At 39.3% G+C, this 16,154-nt stretch overlaps 2 protein-coding genes across 2 annotated transcripts in view; both read right to left on the minus strand.

Moving 5' to 3' along the window:
* LOC149106214 (collagen triple helix repeat-containing protein 1-like) overlaps nt 1-9,804 on the minus strand; it is a 38,660-nt gene extending 28,856 nt beyond the window's left edge. Inside the window, exons 1-2 of the mRNA XM_089297781.1 lie at nt 9,549-9,804; nt 6,054-6,077 (exon numbers count right to left, since the gene is read on the minus strand). Coding sequence (XP_089153907.1) covers nt 6,054-6,077; nt 9,549-9,615 — 91 coding nt within the window. The 5' untranslated portion in view covers nt 9,616-9,804. The remainder of the gene's footprint in view (nt 1-6,053; nt 6,078-9,548) is intronic.
* On the minus strand, nt 390-4,776 carry LOC149106218 (collagen triple helix repeat-containing protein 1-like). The gene is made up of 4 exons (XM_089297797.1): nt 4,362-4,776; nt 3,657-3,787; nt 3,122-3,439; nt 390-893 (listed from the first exon to the last, which is right to left on the minus strand). Exons 2-4 carry the CDS (start codon nt 3,738-3,740, stop codon nt 540-542), a joined length of 756 nt encoding a protein of 251 aa, XP_089153923.1. The 5' UTR covers nt 3,741-3,787; nt 4,362-4,776; the 3' UTR covers nt 390-539.
* Nucleotides 9,805-16,154: the final 6,350 nt, after the last annotated feature.

The raw sequence follows: 16,154 nt of genomic DNA on the forward strand, positions 1-16,154 counted from the left end.
CTTCGTCATAGCTTGAAAACAAACACTTTGCCAAATCAACAACAGTGCATTGCAAAAAAAGTCTTGCTGACCACGACATATGAGCTATAACCTAAAATTTAAAGACAAGCGAGAGTGACGTTGGCTTTAAAGGTGAATGATGTGATGTCACAAAGGCTTTCGGCTGACTAAGACGCAAGCGATCATCGAATTTTGAGTTTAATTCAATAACTGAACGAAATGGTTCAATTCTGGGTTACCAAAAAGAAACTTTATAGATTAATATGTACATTTTCATTAATTGTTTATTTCCAAGTGCTTCTTCCCGCTTAAGGCATACTCTTAGTTTGACTCGTGTTAGAAATTCGTCAATTAATTACGAGGGGACTTTAGACTGAAAAAGAAACAGCTTTTGAATAATGTTCTTGGACTTTATTTCTCAGCTGATACAACAGTTTCAAATTTGTTGATACAAGTGCTTGTAAAACTACAGCAGTGCAACTTTCTTACTATATCGTGGTTTTTCTAGAAAGTTTAGTGAATCAACACGTGTAACGTGTTTACTGCTGAGCTTTTGGAACCTCTTCAATAAAGATCCGGGACACTGTCACCCAGCCTGTGATAGCGTCAGCATTCTTGATGCCACCACATTTTCCAACCCAGAATCCCACTCGCACCTTTCCCTTGTGGATGTTATTACAGTGACCTTCAATATGACGGTGACGAAGAAGATTGTGGTTCTTGCCGATTCTCATGTAGAAGGCACCGTCAATGGAGCCAGGAGAGCTGCACTCGGCGCCATTGAAGGTGAAATACCAACGACTACAGCAGTGGACACAGTAACCAACCCTGAGGTTACCAGCAAAGTAGACATGGAGGGCAGTGTCTGTGAAGTTCTTCATAAATTCACAGTTCTGCAGTTAATCGCATTAATCAATGTCAGTGAAATTAGAAAATCACTTCCAGCAATGAAGGGACGAGAAACACTGTAGGACTGTTGTAGAATAAATTAATCATTAATATCAATTTGTCACAAAAACATACATGACCTTCATAAGTCACTTCATTTCTTTAACTTGGGGAGAGAGGGGTCAGCTGAAAATCTTGTTGATCAAAACCGGACTCGACATTGTCAATGAAATGCTACCTACTCCAGAGTACGTAGGAAATTTACCCTTTCAGGTGAGGGCGGCATGGGTCAAAGAAAATAATAATCAAAGTACGCAGCTTACTAGGCGTTGGCAGGAGCCCATGACCATGGTCATGGGCTCCTGCCGTTGGTCGATTGTGCTCGTAAAACTGACATATTATGCTCCTAGCACTGCTCAAAAACTTTTGGAAATTATGCCCGAATTTTGCTGTTTCTCCAAATTATGCTCCTCGCATCAAAATTATGCTACTTGGTTTTTAAGCAAAATAAAGACAGAATAGGGCGAATAAAGAAAAAAGAAGTAATAACACCGTTGGGAACCGCCGTTTTCTACATTTCTAAGCATCCTGGCTTAATTTTATATTAAGGTGGCTCAAAACAGTAATATGTCCGTGAAACGCTTACGCTCTAGCGTGCTCTTCAGCGTGAGGCATCACGCTATCACCCGAGGGGTCGCGAGATAGCGCGCGAGATTAAAGTTCGCAAAAATCAAAACAAACCTGACGGCGCAAGGCCTGCTTAGTAAAACTTTGTTTCCACCAAGTTTAGTAAGCTGTTTGCGTTATCGTTATTTTTACCTTACAAAAATATCCATCCCTCAGGCAATTTCAAAGGAAAAACATTCTTTTAACCGTTGTGCTGGAACGTAAACGAAAATTTTGATGTCGATGTTGCGATCGATCACGCCGGCTATCATTCTAAAAAAAACTACTCTTCAAGTTCCCTTCGTGCTTTCTACTAAGCTAGTCTCACCTTCGGGCCTTTATGGCCGATCTTACAAAGTCGAGATTTTAATTTGCGCGTAGAACACGTGCTTAAAAGTCCTCAACCACGAAGCTAATATCTCAAAAGCTGATTCGGTGACCCTACTTTTTTAATGCTAAAAATCATTAAAAAACAATTGTGGAGTGGAATTACTCCAACGTGGAAATTTCCAGCGAAAATCCACTGCACAGAATTTTTTATAATTTTTCCTGTCTCTTCTATGGGTAACAAAAAGATTTTTAGAAAAAAAACCCAGGGTCACCGACTTATTTTTTAAGTTGGACGCAATTGATGGTAAAAAGTGAGTTAAGTTTGTTGCTATGCAAAAGAACAGTGCAACCTTAATTTGTGATTTAAGCATAAAGGTATAGTGGAGAGTTACCTTAAAAGGATTGCACAGCCATTCAAAAGAGTACAGTTCCAAGCTTAAAAAATCGCACCTAGTTCTATAAGTCTAAAAAAAAACCCAGAAAACTGTTTTGAGTCACCTTAATTTCCGTTATTTCTTGACTTTTTAAGAAAATGGTGAAATCCAAGATAACGCATCTAAGATGGCGGGTCAAATGACGTCGTAATTAACAAAAATGGTGTCACCTTGCAGAGCAAGCTTAGGCCTATCTAATTTATGTAAATATATTTATTTGTGCCTTCACAGAATGAAAACCTATAGGAGGAATGCATCAACCTCCCCGAACCCTCCCCCTACCCCCTTGTACAGTTGTACTACGGTGGGGTTATGAATTGGGTTAATTCGCTCTTAATGACGGTTTTAATAAACGCTTCCAAGAGACTGAAGCACTCTGTACGACATTGCAAGCTGCTGAACTATTTGAACTGGAACTTGGGAAGTCATCTGAGATCATTATGCTCAGACAGTCCACTACAGAGCCGTATGTACGAGGCCAAAGACCAAGCACAAGGCGACCCGAAGACAACAGTAACAGAAGTTTTAAAAACAGAACAAGTGAAAAGACGTATATTCAAAACGAAATCACATCACTTCGTGAAGGAAGAAAAGCCACAGTTATGCTAGCAGTGCTAAATATAGATTAAGGCTAAAAATTATGGTCGATTTGCTAGATTATGCCAAACATTATGGTAGCACGAGCGACAAAAGCCTACAGCTTACGACCTGTTCATCGATTAACTTTTATCCCATAGTTTTAGTAATGACAAATGACAGAACTTTGTTGAATATATTATACACTCATGCTGTGAATCACTTGCCTGGATCACACCTGAGTCTTTGCCGTCCTCCTTTTTCCAGGTGCATTCTTTCCAGTTCATGTGCGAGGAAAGCTGAGGCGATCCTGAAGTTCCACTCTCACCTTTCTCGCCTCGCTGTCCCTGAGCTCCAGACTCTCCTTTATCTCCTTTCTTTCCTTCCGCACCGGATGTTCCCTGGGACCCAGTCCTCCCCGGGCTGCCCTGGTCTCCTTTGGCTCCGTCACATCCATTACGGCCAGGTGCCCCAGGGGTACCCGGCATGCCATGCATACCGGGGATGCCATTTGTCCCTGGTTGTCCACCGTAACACATTGAGACCTGTGTCAGAAGAAAGATCAACACCTTGAGTTCTGTGAAGGTCCCAGCTATAATAAAGTGACAGGAAGTGCCTTGATGTAAGTCTTCGTGAATTTAGTCAACAACAATGATCGATGTTTACAAGCGATAATATCATCTGCACTATTCTCGTTCTTCCTTCCTTTCTTCTTTTTTCCCCGTTTACTTTAACTCACACAAAAAAGAGGGAGCTACTCACTTTGTTGTCACATGGTTTGCTGCTGACATTATTGGCGGTCGCAGAGGCCAGGGTTATCAGCACAAAAAGCAGTAGGAACAACATGATCAGCAAGTTCTCTGTACGAGGTTTTCCCTTTAATATCGTTTAGCCTGTAGAGATTAATGTCAGAAAAGTGAAACAGGTATGGTCACAGTGACACAGTTAATCCTGTGCCTTCTAGAAAACTTCTTTCGTCAGTTATTCTACTGCTTCGCAGTTTTCCTACATTTTCTTTTCTGATCGTTGTGAGTTAATATCAATGCTTGAAAATTAGTCCAGAAATGATTTTACTCTGTTGGAGGCCATGGAAATGGATAAAGTTCTTGATCTAATCGCCAATAACAAAATAAAACCGTGACGCCTACATTTATATTATTGGTTTTTACAGCACAAGAGATGCTAAGTACTAGTGACTGTCGAGAGCTGCTTTAGCTGTTACGAGCGCTCAGTTTGGTTCCGTGTTGTTTTTCTTTCAGCCAAACAGGAGTGAAGTATTCGCCAAGTCCATGAGAGACTTTGCAGCATTAAATTCAATGAAGTTGTAAAAGAGAAAGTAAGAATTACGCTAGAAAGAAATGATTCTTCAATTCGTTTTAGTGTTAACTAACCCAGGGAAGGCAAACAACAACAACAACAAAAGAAAAAAAAAAACAGACTGTACAGCTTAGTCGATTAAGTGCCTACCTTCCACTGTGGCAGCAATCCTCTGAATGAAAATGATACTGCTATCAGTGTATTATTTTATCTTGTTAGCCGACAAATGGAGATTCATGTTGAAACACGTTTACTAGCAAATTACGTGCAAACGTTAAGCACTCTCATTGGTCAGATCATTTCTAGACTGACCAATGACGCGGAATCTGTCATTAATGTCAATTTGTTTTGTGTTGGCAAGTTTCACGTTAAATCGTGATTTAGAACTGTGTACGTGTTGTGGACCAAAAAAACCTTTTCGAAAATATGAAATGCGCAACGTCAACGAGCCAACTTTCTCCATTTTTGAGTAAGAGGTTTCTTGAAAATGCATCTAAAGATGATTTAGACCTTTTCCTAGAACGTTTTCAAAAAAAAAAAAAAAAACACAACGGTACTAAAACATTTAATGAACAGACGGCTATAATCTTCAGGCTTCAGTGAATTTTTGAAGCTTTTGTTCCAATCCTTGCTTTAAGGCGTTGGGACGTCTTTTTTTTTTTCTTGCGTTTATGACACTTGGAAAAATCTAACACGGTCTTAGAACCTTTTTTTTCAGTCATTTATTTACTATTGAAATATATCTGCCACACCGTTAGCTCATTGGCAGCCTTCTCTCGTCGCGTGAATCAACAAGGTTACAGGTATATCTGAAAAAGCGCGTCGATCCTGTCAATAAGTTCTTATCCAACATTTACAAACTGACCGGTGACGAAAAGGCTTACGTTTTTATCACTTTACACTTTCTTTTTTTGTAAGGATCCTTTTTGAATTAGAAACCCAACAGCATTGATGGTAAAAACGTGCACAAATTATTCAGACAATTCTACTTTAACTTTCTAAACACAAATTGTTACAAATCGAGTGATTTTAAGGAACGAGTAGGATTGCAAAATGGCAACACTAAAAGGTAACCTCGTGGAGACAGCCCGACATCTAGCTTCATTAACGCATTGCCGAACACAAGTATTCTGCTATCGGAAAACACCCTTTAGAAGTGCACGGTGACGAAAACTTCGATTTTCCTATGCATTTGTTTATTAGTTATAATTCTATTTCTGTTTTCGAGTACTTTGATCAAATATCAAAAAATCATTATTCGGCGATGAGCTAAGTTTTTACTAGAGCAAAAATAAGAATCTATATGTAAACACTTGCTCCGATGTTTTGCTAAATATTGGTAGCCACTTTCCTTCAAAGCCATGAAAACTAGAGATACAACATTGTTATACAATAATATTGTTGAAAGGAAACACGACTTCAGTAGGATAGACTTTATACACAGATTTTTCCTTTGCACAAAAGACATATCGTTCAACGAACATATTACAGCCAAATGATCAGTCAACGATTAAACTGATGCCTTTCACCTTGAAATATAAGTAGCGTCACTGATGCGATCTTAATCCCATTTTGTATCAAATAATAAAACTGACTTTTAAGATGCGTTGATTCTAAGCTGATGAGCGCAACTGCAAAAAGCTGCCTCATTTGATATTTGTAAAATTCGTTTGATCTTAGTTTTTGTATTGTGTTTTCTGGCAAGACGAAAGCTAAAAGATCGATACTGATAATTTATATTACGCTGGTATTGGAGAAATGAATTAAAAGCTGAAACAGGATAGTTCTAGCGAGACGTGCAATGAATGAAATCACTTACCCTTCAAGCAACTCAGTGCTACTGTGTCGTCTGAATGGAACAAAAAGCTAAACATGGAAGAGAAGAACGAGTCGGTTAGATTGAACAATGTTAAAACAAGGAAAGAATTCAAAAACTAATCAACCTACATCTTAAATTTATACAGTCCTTTCTCCTCTCCGTTCAGACCTAAAATGAACTCCTTGTTTGTTAGTGACGCAAACTTTGTTGCTTTGTTTGTCGGTGTGAGGTTCGCGTAAGAACAAGTTTGTAAAACGGCATACATAGCAAAAGTCTTATGTATATTTTCACAAGCAAAGCTCTTCGCTAAAACTGTTCGCCTTCTGCTGTCTGTCCAATGAGAACACGCGTTATAATTTTACGTTTTGCTTAGTCAATTTAGTTATTTATAGTTCTTTTTTTCACGAATGAGTGCGAGTCACAGTTGTTCCAGCTTGCCTTTGTTTATTGGATAAAATTCCATTATAGTTTTTTTTTTTCAGCCGAAAGGCAACTTTACTGTAATCAGAAAATTCGGATAATAAAAAGAATCCTTCTTTTTTACACTCCGAAGTCAAGTCCTGAAATAATAAAAGGTTTTAACACGTATTTCTGAAATGAATCAAAGTCCAAATACACACTCTGCATAATTATCAAATTCCCTCTGTTTGTCGTACGTCTATTCTGCTCTAAAATGAAATACATTATCAAAACCTGAAGGAAGCGCAGTTCTTGTTGCAAAGTTAAAATTAAGATGAGTAGAAGTAGAACGTCTTTGTCGTTAATCTTGGCTCACTGAAGTGTACGCAATGTTTATTACAGAAGTTTGGCTCAAACTTACGAATTGTGTTTCTGTTGAGTTTAGTGTACTTTACGATTAGATTGTTTTCTACGGGCTAAAACGAGACTGTCTGGTAATTGAATCGTAGTTTTATCCCGTTCGCGCTATTTTTAAGGTCTCAATGAAGGCTCTGGGGGTTCTTTTCAATTTATTTTTCAGAATGTTTCTCAGCTATGAATCAATTTTGAAGATCTCAGATCTCAGCTATCAGTTAATAAACACGTCATTTCTCTGCGAACAGTTAAAATTTACAAATGTTCAATTCAACCTATATTGTTAAAGACAGCAAAATTCTGAACGGTAACGATAAGGTAACGAGGTGAATTTACAACGGCAAAACATTTATAACGGAAACATACGTTTCTTTTTAGAGAAAACAATAACCTGACCACTCTAACGATATTGAAAGAGAGTCCTAAAACACTTGAAATGAGTCTATTTATGAACATCACTTTACTCTTCTTGATATACTTAAAATCGCATACTGCTAAATTATCTGTCGTTGATAGAACTCGCCAACTAATTTACCCAAAATCGAGTGATCTAATGTTTCTGTATGTTTACCCTGGCTATGGTTTATGGTGTACCAATTCGAAGTTTTTTCCATTTTCTCTAAATCTGGTGACGTACTTTTTTGGAAAAATTGGTGCATGTTTCTCAGTTAACACTAGATCATTTACCTTTGAATAAACTCAGCCTCTGGGTCGTCTGAGCGTGTACACAAAGCTTAACAGTAGAACAGAGAAATTAACGTTAGATTTAACATTAAAACCTTTGGGAGAATTTAAGAATATTCAATAGAATTGCAAACTTACATCGTTAAATTCTCTAAGCAAGAAAAAATTCTCCAAGGAGTTCTCTTTCCTTGGCTCACTGACCACACTGTTTGTTACTTCCTTTGTTAATGTTTGTTTAGGAAAATTTTCGTCAGAACAAGTTTGTGAAACAATGGATTTGTATTTATTTTTATCTTTCTATTATTCGTTATTCATGTAGAACGGTTTGTTTAGTCGTGGTTTTGTCCAATAGGATAAAGGATTTTATTCTGTTTCCTTAGCTCCTGCTGTAATGCAATGTCAAACAAACCAAAGCGATGGATCACTTCTTCTCTTTTTTAATGATACCAAAAAAACTCATTGAATCCTTGTTCTTTAAAGGCCAACAAAAATATTAACTCAAAATGCAAAACATTCCATATACTTACGTTGCAAATGTCAGCCCAGAAACTTAGGATTATAGAGATGATCTAATTAGCTACTCTCTTCAATTCCTGCTAAAGTGTGTTGCCTTTGTTGCGCCCTTAACAGCATAAAAAAACTGTTCATGGTATAATCACATTCGATTTACATTTGAAAACAGATCTAAAAAACACTTAATATCGAGTCATCTTATTGCGCTGTACAAGATGGAATTAGTAATGGTTAATCAGAATATCCGCACATTAAAATCTGATCGCAATCTAGCCGCAAACACAGAAACTCGCTAGTGCAGTTACTTGTGACCATCAATTTTTTTCCAAATCTCAATTTTGTTCTGTCGCAATGGAAAAAATGCAGCAAACGCTGGATGTTCGTTATTAAGTTTCTCTTCTTATTAAAGAATTTAATGAGACAAATCAGATACAGAGAGTATAAAATTCTATATTTCTGAATGGCTTTCAGATAGAAAAAACGTCATCACAGCCCATATAGACCTTCAATTCGTTTGCTTGAATCACGAAAATGTCTCTGATTTAGAGACGAAAACTGCACTGATAATGTCACTGAAAGGCTGTTGTCAACAACATGGTATGCGCATTTTTAAATATATACTGATGTACATCAAAATCTGCTGTGGAATACAGTTCATCTCAGTTTGATCTTTAATTAAGAATCTAACTCCAAGAATAACTGAACACAATGTTGACGATGTTGTGATCAGTCGAAATTGGACTGTTATTTTGTAACTGAACCTAAGCCGTGTATTACACTGTGGTAAAACACGACGGGCATTTGAGAACAGAAGCGAAATGTAAAAAAAACGAGCCGCAGGCTACATTTCACAATGTAATACACGGCTGAGGCTTCTTCATTTGTTTTATGATATAGATTTTATACGCCGCGAGTAGAAACAGCGAAGCACACAGTTCGATAAACTGACGCAATTTAATACCACTGAAATGCTACTTGCCTCGTCTTCAAAACTCTTTGTTATTTCGTAGAGAACTCCATCACAAATTTCTTCAAAGAAAAGGTTTTCCGCCATCTCTAACAAAAATGCTGACAAGAGATACTGTGGCGAAAAACAATAAAACACGTTTTCTCTATGTTTTATGCTCTGATAAAACATGATTTTTGATCAATCAGAGCGCGCGCAGGGTCCTATCTATATTATAACACTGTCTGATAACTATAGGTTAACTTGTTTTGAATGGGAGGAAAAGCCTCGCTAAAAGTAGTCAATTAAGAAACGAAAAGCGAAACTAAAAACAAGGCTAAACGCGGTTGACATGTAGAAAACAAAATTTAACACACCAGGAAATGCATGCAAAGGTTCAGCTTCTTTTGTTAGAGTGTGAAATCGTTCTTTTGGTTCGGTGTTTATGACTAATTGAATTATGAATTGTTTGAACACCAGCTCACCAAGCTGGCATTTACTGACTCAGAGAAGAAACGCAAACGCACTTAAACGAAAAATAAACGAGCGACACCGATCTTACCTGTAAACACTTCCTGAAGTCTTTTGTTCTTTGATATGGATACATCAAAGTCCGCGCCTGAAAACATATTCTTCAGATTGGAACCTCGAAATAGAATCTTGTCCCTTTCAGTTCGTCATTGAACACGACTCCATTGTTTTGAATAACTTTACTTCATTCCTGACACTTCTGCCAAAATTGAATGCCGCAATAATTCTTCGTTTAATCTAATGAAAGATAAGATTTTTGGCTTTGTGTGGTTTGCTAACTTCAAAACGTCAAGTTATTTGAAAATCGAGACTAGGTCACAATAATCAACAATGAAATTTGTTTACTTTAATCCTTTTCGATCTCAGCTTACCCTTTATAATTATGCAGTTTCAACTATTTGTTTTGTGCTTTGGTATCGTGAATACTGAAATTTTAATAACAAAACAATCCATATACCTGAACAAACTTCCCCCAGAGTGACGCCAGAATTGAGCCGTGAAGCGTTGGATACTTAATTAGGGCAAGTAGGTAACAGAAATACTTTATCACAGAAGGAAACAAAGCGCCATTAAAAGTTCTACAGTCCCTACTGACTGACCGTACATATTGCTTCTTACGTCATCGTCATGATATGCATACACAGATATGCAAGCCAAGCGTAAATTTCAAGGAGCATCCGCTGAGAATATCGTGTGGCAACGGATCAGTTTCCGCTCTGAACTCTATCCAGGGGAAAACGGGCGTTTGAGAGGCCTAACTGGCTGGACGACTGTGCTTGACTGGGGAATTAACCCGTAACAAGTCGCTTGCTGCGGGAAAGGAACTTGTCACGGGTTCCAAAGTACCGTAGGATCTGCTACAACTGAAATCAGGACACTCAGAGATCTTGGACTTCACAGGTTTATTCTTCGTACATGTACTTCGCTATACGTCTACGATGTACCACTCGTTGATGTAAAATCGTAAATCGTGGAGATGTAAATCGTCTTACAATGAACAGAGTACTTTACTTATAGTAGCGCAATGCACGATTGCATCATGCAAGGAAGAAAATAAAGACGGCTAAATAAAGTCAGCTTCAAACTAATGACAAACAAAAAGGCATCATAGACATCTCAATAGAGTCGGCTTCATTGAAATCGTCAACTAACTAAACCTAGTTTACATAAATGTGTCAACAAGACTTAAAAGTTGTAACAAAAGCTATATGCGTAGGCTGTATATTCAACGTAAAAAGCTGCATAAAGATACATTATGTTTGGCAAAATTGAAATTAGAACAAAATAGCTTTCTTTATACTTTCTTACTGTACAAAACCGTAGTTTGAACGGCGACCATCTCTACTCGAGCGTATTGAAACTTATTTACTTAAAACACAATACAGATTGCTTTATCGCAAGTCACTGTTTGTTTAAGTTCCGAACATTAAAGGTGTGTGACAAATTTTAGCCAAGCAATGCTCCAACAAAATAGAAGTCCTATTTTAACACCATTGTTATATTTTTCCCTTGACAATTGATCTCTTAGACTTTTAGTGGTGTTTACAAATGAAAGCCAGCAAGTATATATCAAAAGCGATACAACCTTCTGAAAGCTATTACGTTTGTGTTCTCTTTGATACATTGAACTGTACTCGTGATTCGAAAGCTTTATATTATTTTTACGATTTCTAAAATGACTGTACAAATTTTAAGAGAGAAATGAGACAAATACTTGCCCCGGGGAATTGTTCAAGACTGTCAAGTAAAAAATGATACACCTTCAAGATCATGACTACTATCACCATGAAATGAACAATCTCATCCAGTTTCAAAAAGTTTCATCTTGTCTCCATCGCATAAGGAAAATCATATTTCGGCAATCTCGAAATACTCTCTCACATTTCAAGTCAGATTTAAAACAGACATTATCTAAAACTCAATTTGTGTATATCATAAAATCTTGAAAATGTCGCGGAGAAAAATAGCTCCTAGATTCACCCTCCTTAATTAATATATTTCAGTTTCAATGAAAGTATTGAAGTATTGAAAACCATTGTCACAGCGCAGCTTGAAAACGAACACTTTATCAACTCAGCAACAGCGACTGAGGAAACTGACAAACTTTTGCTGACCAAAATATCTGGGCTGTGAATTTAAAGACACGCGAGAGTTTGACTTTGGCTTTAAATTAAACCTGAATGATGTGACGTCACACCGGCTTTCGGTGGACAGAAACGCACGTGATCACATTTTAAGCTTAACTGCATAACTGAACGAAAGGGTTGAATTCTGGGTTGCCAGAAAGAAAATTTATATATTAATATGTACCTTTTTTTATTGGTGCATATTGTTTCAGTTGCACTTAAGGCGTACACTTAGTTTAATTCGTGTTAGAAATTCGTAAGTGAATGATGGGGAGGCTTAAGACTAAAAAAAGAGACAGCCTTTTAATAATGTTCCTGGACTTTATTACTCAGCTGATACAACAGTGTCAAATCTTTTGATACGAACGCTTGTAAAACTACAGCAGTGCAATTTTCTATCCTTACTATATCATGGTTTTCCTACAAAGTCCAATGAATCATTACGGGTAACGTGTTTACTGCTGAGCTTTTGGAACCTCTTCAATGAAGATCCGGGACATCGTCGGCCAGCCTGTGTAAGCGTCAGCATTCTTGTGGCCAGTATTGCAACTTCCAACCCAGAATCCCACTCGCACCTTTCCCTTGTGGATGTTATTACAGTGACCTTCAATATGGCGGTGATGATGAAGATTGTAGTTCTTGCCGGCTTCCATGTAGAACGCACCGTCAATGGAGCCAGGAGAACTGTACTCGGCGCCATTGAAGGTGAAATACCAACTGTAGCTTACAGTTCTTGTTGACGCTACGTCTAGAGATTTCGAACTCACGCTCTGTTGAAGAGACTCGAGGAGCCCGTTGAGAATTGAAAGATAGAGCGAGCGAGGTTCGACTAGAAAAATAAATAAAAATACATGTGAAGAAGAGCCGAGCGATATGAGAAATACAGGACAGAATATAAAGACTTACAAATGTTTCCTGACTGTAGCGATGACAGTGAAGCTAGGTAGAATAGATTCCGCAACAATATTAACTTGAAGCTAGAGAAAGCGTTGAAAAGATTGGCGCGCTAGGAAATCGTAGCGTTTTAAATAGTCCTAATTTGCATACGTAAATGGCAAGCTAAAATAAAAATTCGCACGTGGAATCCTACACCAACGACTAGAGCAGTGGTCACAGTATGCAATCCTGAGGTCACCAGCAAAGTAAACACGGAGGGCAGTGTCTGGGAAGTTCTTCATAAAGTCACAGTTCTACAGAAATAATCAAATTAATCAATCTCAGTGAAATTGGAAAAACACTTCCAGAAACAAAGGAACGAGAAACAAGTACGACTGTTGTAAAATAAATTAATCATTCATATTACTTGTCAAAAAATAGATATGACCTTCGTAAGACACTTTATTTCTCTAACTTGAAGGATCAATTGAAAATCTTGCTAATAAAAACCGGTATATACTTCATGGGTGAATGCTATAAGTGCACCGAGTATTCTAATTCATGTAAACTACATTAAAGTATTATACTTCATGTTGACTACACTGAAGTGATTAACAATGACCTTCTGTCCCTACTACTTATCATCTGTCTCTAGCACTATTCACCTGTCCCTATCAGTGATTGTCTGTCTCTATCACTGATCATCTGTCCCTATCACTGATTGTGTGTCCCTAGCACTGATCATCTTTCCCTAGCAATGATTGTGTCCCTACCACTGATCATCTGTCCCTAGCACTATTCACCTGTCCCTATCACTGATAAGCTGCCCCTATCACTGATCATCTGTCCCTAGCACTAATTGTGTCTTCCTAGCACGGATCATCTGTCCCTATTACTGATTGTGTGTCTTTAGCGCTGATCAACTGTCTCTAGCACTGATTGTCTGTCCCTCTCACTATTCATCTGTCTCTATCATTGATCAGCTGTCCCTAGCACAGATCATCTGTCCCTAACAGTGATTGTCTGTCCCTATCACTGATCATCTGTCCCTATCACTGATCATCTGTCCCTAGCACTAATTGTGCGTCCCTAGCACTAATTGTCTGTCCCAAGCAGTAATCACCTGCGCCTAGCAGTAATCACCTGTCCCTAGTACTGATCAGCTGTCCCTAACACTGATTATCTGTCCCTAACAGTGATCATCGGTCCCCAGCACTCATCATCCGTCCCTAGCACTGATCAGCTATCCCTAACAGTGATCATTTGTCCCTAGCACTGATCGTCTGTCCCTAATACTGATCATCTGTCCCTGGCCCTGATCATCTGTTCCTAACAGTGATCTTCTGTCTTCTATAGCACTGATAATCTGTTCCTAGCACTGATCATGTGTCCCTAACAGTGATCATCTGTCCCTAACACTGATCATCAGTCCCTACTACTGATCATATACCCCTATCACTTATCATCTTTCCCTAACAGTGATCATCTCTCCCTAGCACTGTTCATCTGTCACTAACAGTGATCATCTCTCCCTAGCACTGATCATCTGTCACTAAAAGTGATCATCTGTCCCTATCACTGATCATCTGTCACTAACAGTGATCAGATCATCTGTCCTAACAATGATCATCTGTCCCTTTTGTTGTTTCTTCCCCTGAGGCCTTCTCTTCGGCTGGATAGAAAAATTCAATTTTGAGATAATCAGGCGATGGTCCGTGCAGCAGTCGGCGCCACACATGGCTTTGGTCACTCGTACGTCCCGCCTGTCCTTGGCCCTGGCGATGACATAGTCAATGAGATGCCAGTGCCGTGAACGAGGATGCATCCATGTTGTCTTGTTGCGGGTTGGCAGGCGGAACATGGTGTTGGTAATGGCCAGGTCGTGTGAGGCGCACAGAATGAGCAGGAGGAGACCATTGCTGTTGTATTTTCCTCTTTCTCTGGTTTCAACCGCAGAAAAGGGATCCCCGCTAGTGGCGGTATACTGGCCAGGGCGAGGTGAGGCAGGCTATGTTTAGGGCACCTTTTCTAGCCCCGTCCTCATGCTACGGAGGCGAGCAGAGCGGTCCTAAAGAGGGCTGCTCGGTCATTCAGGAGGCTGCCGGACTCCACTGCCGCCTCGGTCCAGTGAAAGGCGACCACTTGTCCTGAGCCGCCTGTGTGCAGGTTCACGACTACAGCTCCCAGTGTATCCTCACCTACTGCTTCGCCGTTTCTTCATCGCCACAGGACTTATAGAGTAACTGGTGGTGATGTCATGACTTGCGCGTGACTTGGATTAAAGTGAGGGAGACTTGCGCAGAATCAGCCTCACTCTCTCGTCCTGATGCGCCGGGTCCAGTGGCAAGACACTCCATTCATGTCCAATACACCCAACTAGAGTCGATTCGTCTGAGGCACTTGACGATTCGACTCGATTCGCACGGAGTCGATCCGCACCACCGCAAGTCAAGACCCGTGAAATAATGATACATAAACGTTTCTCGTTCTTAAAACGTGACTACAAACTTGAGTCGATTCGTGTGTGGTACTTAACGATTCGACTCGATTCGCACGGAGTCGATCCGCACCACCGGAAGTCAAGACACGTGAAATAATGATACATGAACGTTACTGGTTCTTGAAACGTGACTACAAACTTGAGTCGATTCGTATGAAGTACTTAACGATTCGACTCGATTCGCACGGAGTCGATCCGCATCACCGGAAGTCAAGAGCCGTGAAATAATGATACATGAACGTTCGACTCGATTCGCACGGAGTCGATCCGCATCACCGGAAGTCAAGAGCCGTGAAATAATGATACATGAACGTTCCTCGTTCTTGAAACGTGACTACAAACTTGGGTCGATTCGTGTGAGGTACTTAACGAGCCCAAGCTTTCTTATAACTGGTTCGTTTGGTTAATTTATTATTACTTCACAATCCTTTCTGATAACCTGTTTCTTATTTCTACATTATAGTTAAAGCTCGTAATATATGTTTACAAAAAGACGGCCGTTATGGCGTTTTCCGCGGGATATTAGAATCGCGAGATCTCGACTTATAACACGAGATCTCGACTTAGTAACGCGAGATCTCGACTTACAACACGAGATCTCGACTTAGCAACGTGAGATCTCGACTTATCACGCGAGATCTCGACTTAGTAACACGAGATCTCGACTTATAATGTAAGATCTCGTGTTAATTACGCCAGATCTTGACTTAAAATGTGAGATCTCGTGTTAATAACGCGAGATCTCGACTTATAATGCGTGATCTCGACTTAGTAACACGAGATCTCGAATTATAACACGTGAACATGAGAACTCGGCAAATCATTTATTGTATAACTCGTTAGCACATGGCCAACGTTAACGGTTTACACGTATGATGCAGGTGTTTACTCCTTTATCTGGATCTGTCAGCAACGTTTGTGGCTGCAATTTTAAAGATCGCAAGCTAGCCGCTTTTGTACTTTTTTTGGTGTTGTTTTGTTCCAGTTTTGAAGCCGTTAATGCGGTATTGCCATCTTATCTTCCCGCTATTGGAGTGGCTTACCATAGGAGAGACTCGTTAGTACAACAGTATTTTGATCTCAGGCAATTAAGGAGAATTCTTCGAAGGAAAGGCGTCACGATTCGATCGAATCG

The sequence above is a fragment of the Orbicella faveolata genome, unplaced genomic scaffold, assembly GCF_042242905.1.
Source record: "Orbicella faveolata isolate gen_17 unplaced genomic scaffold, um_ofav_v1 contig_3, whole genome shotgun sequence".
NCBI classification, from domain to species: Eukaryota; Metazoa; Cnidaria; class Anthozoa; order Scleractinia; family Merulinidae; genus Orbicella; species Orbicella faveolata.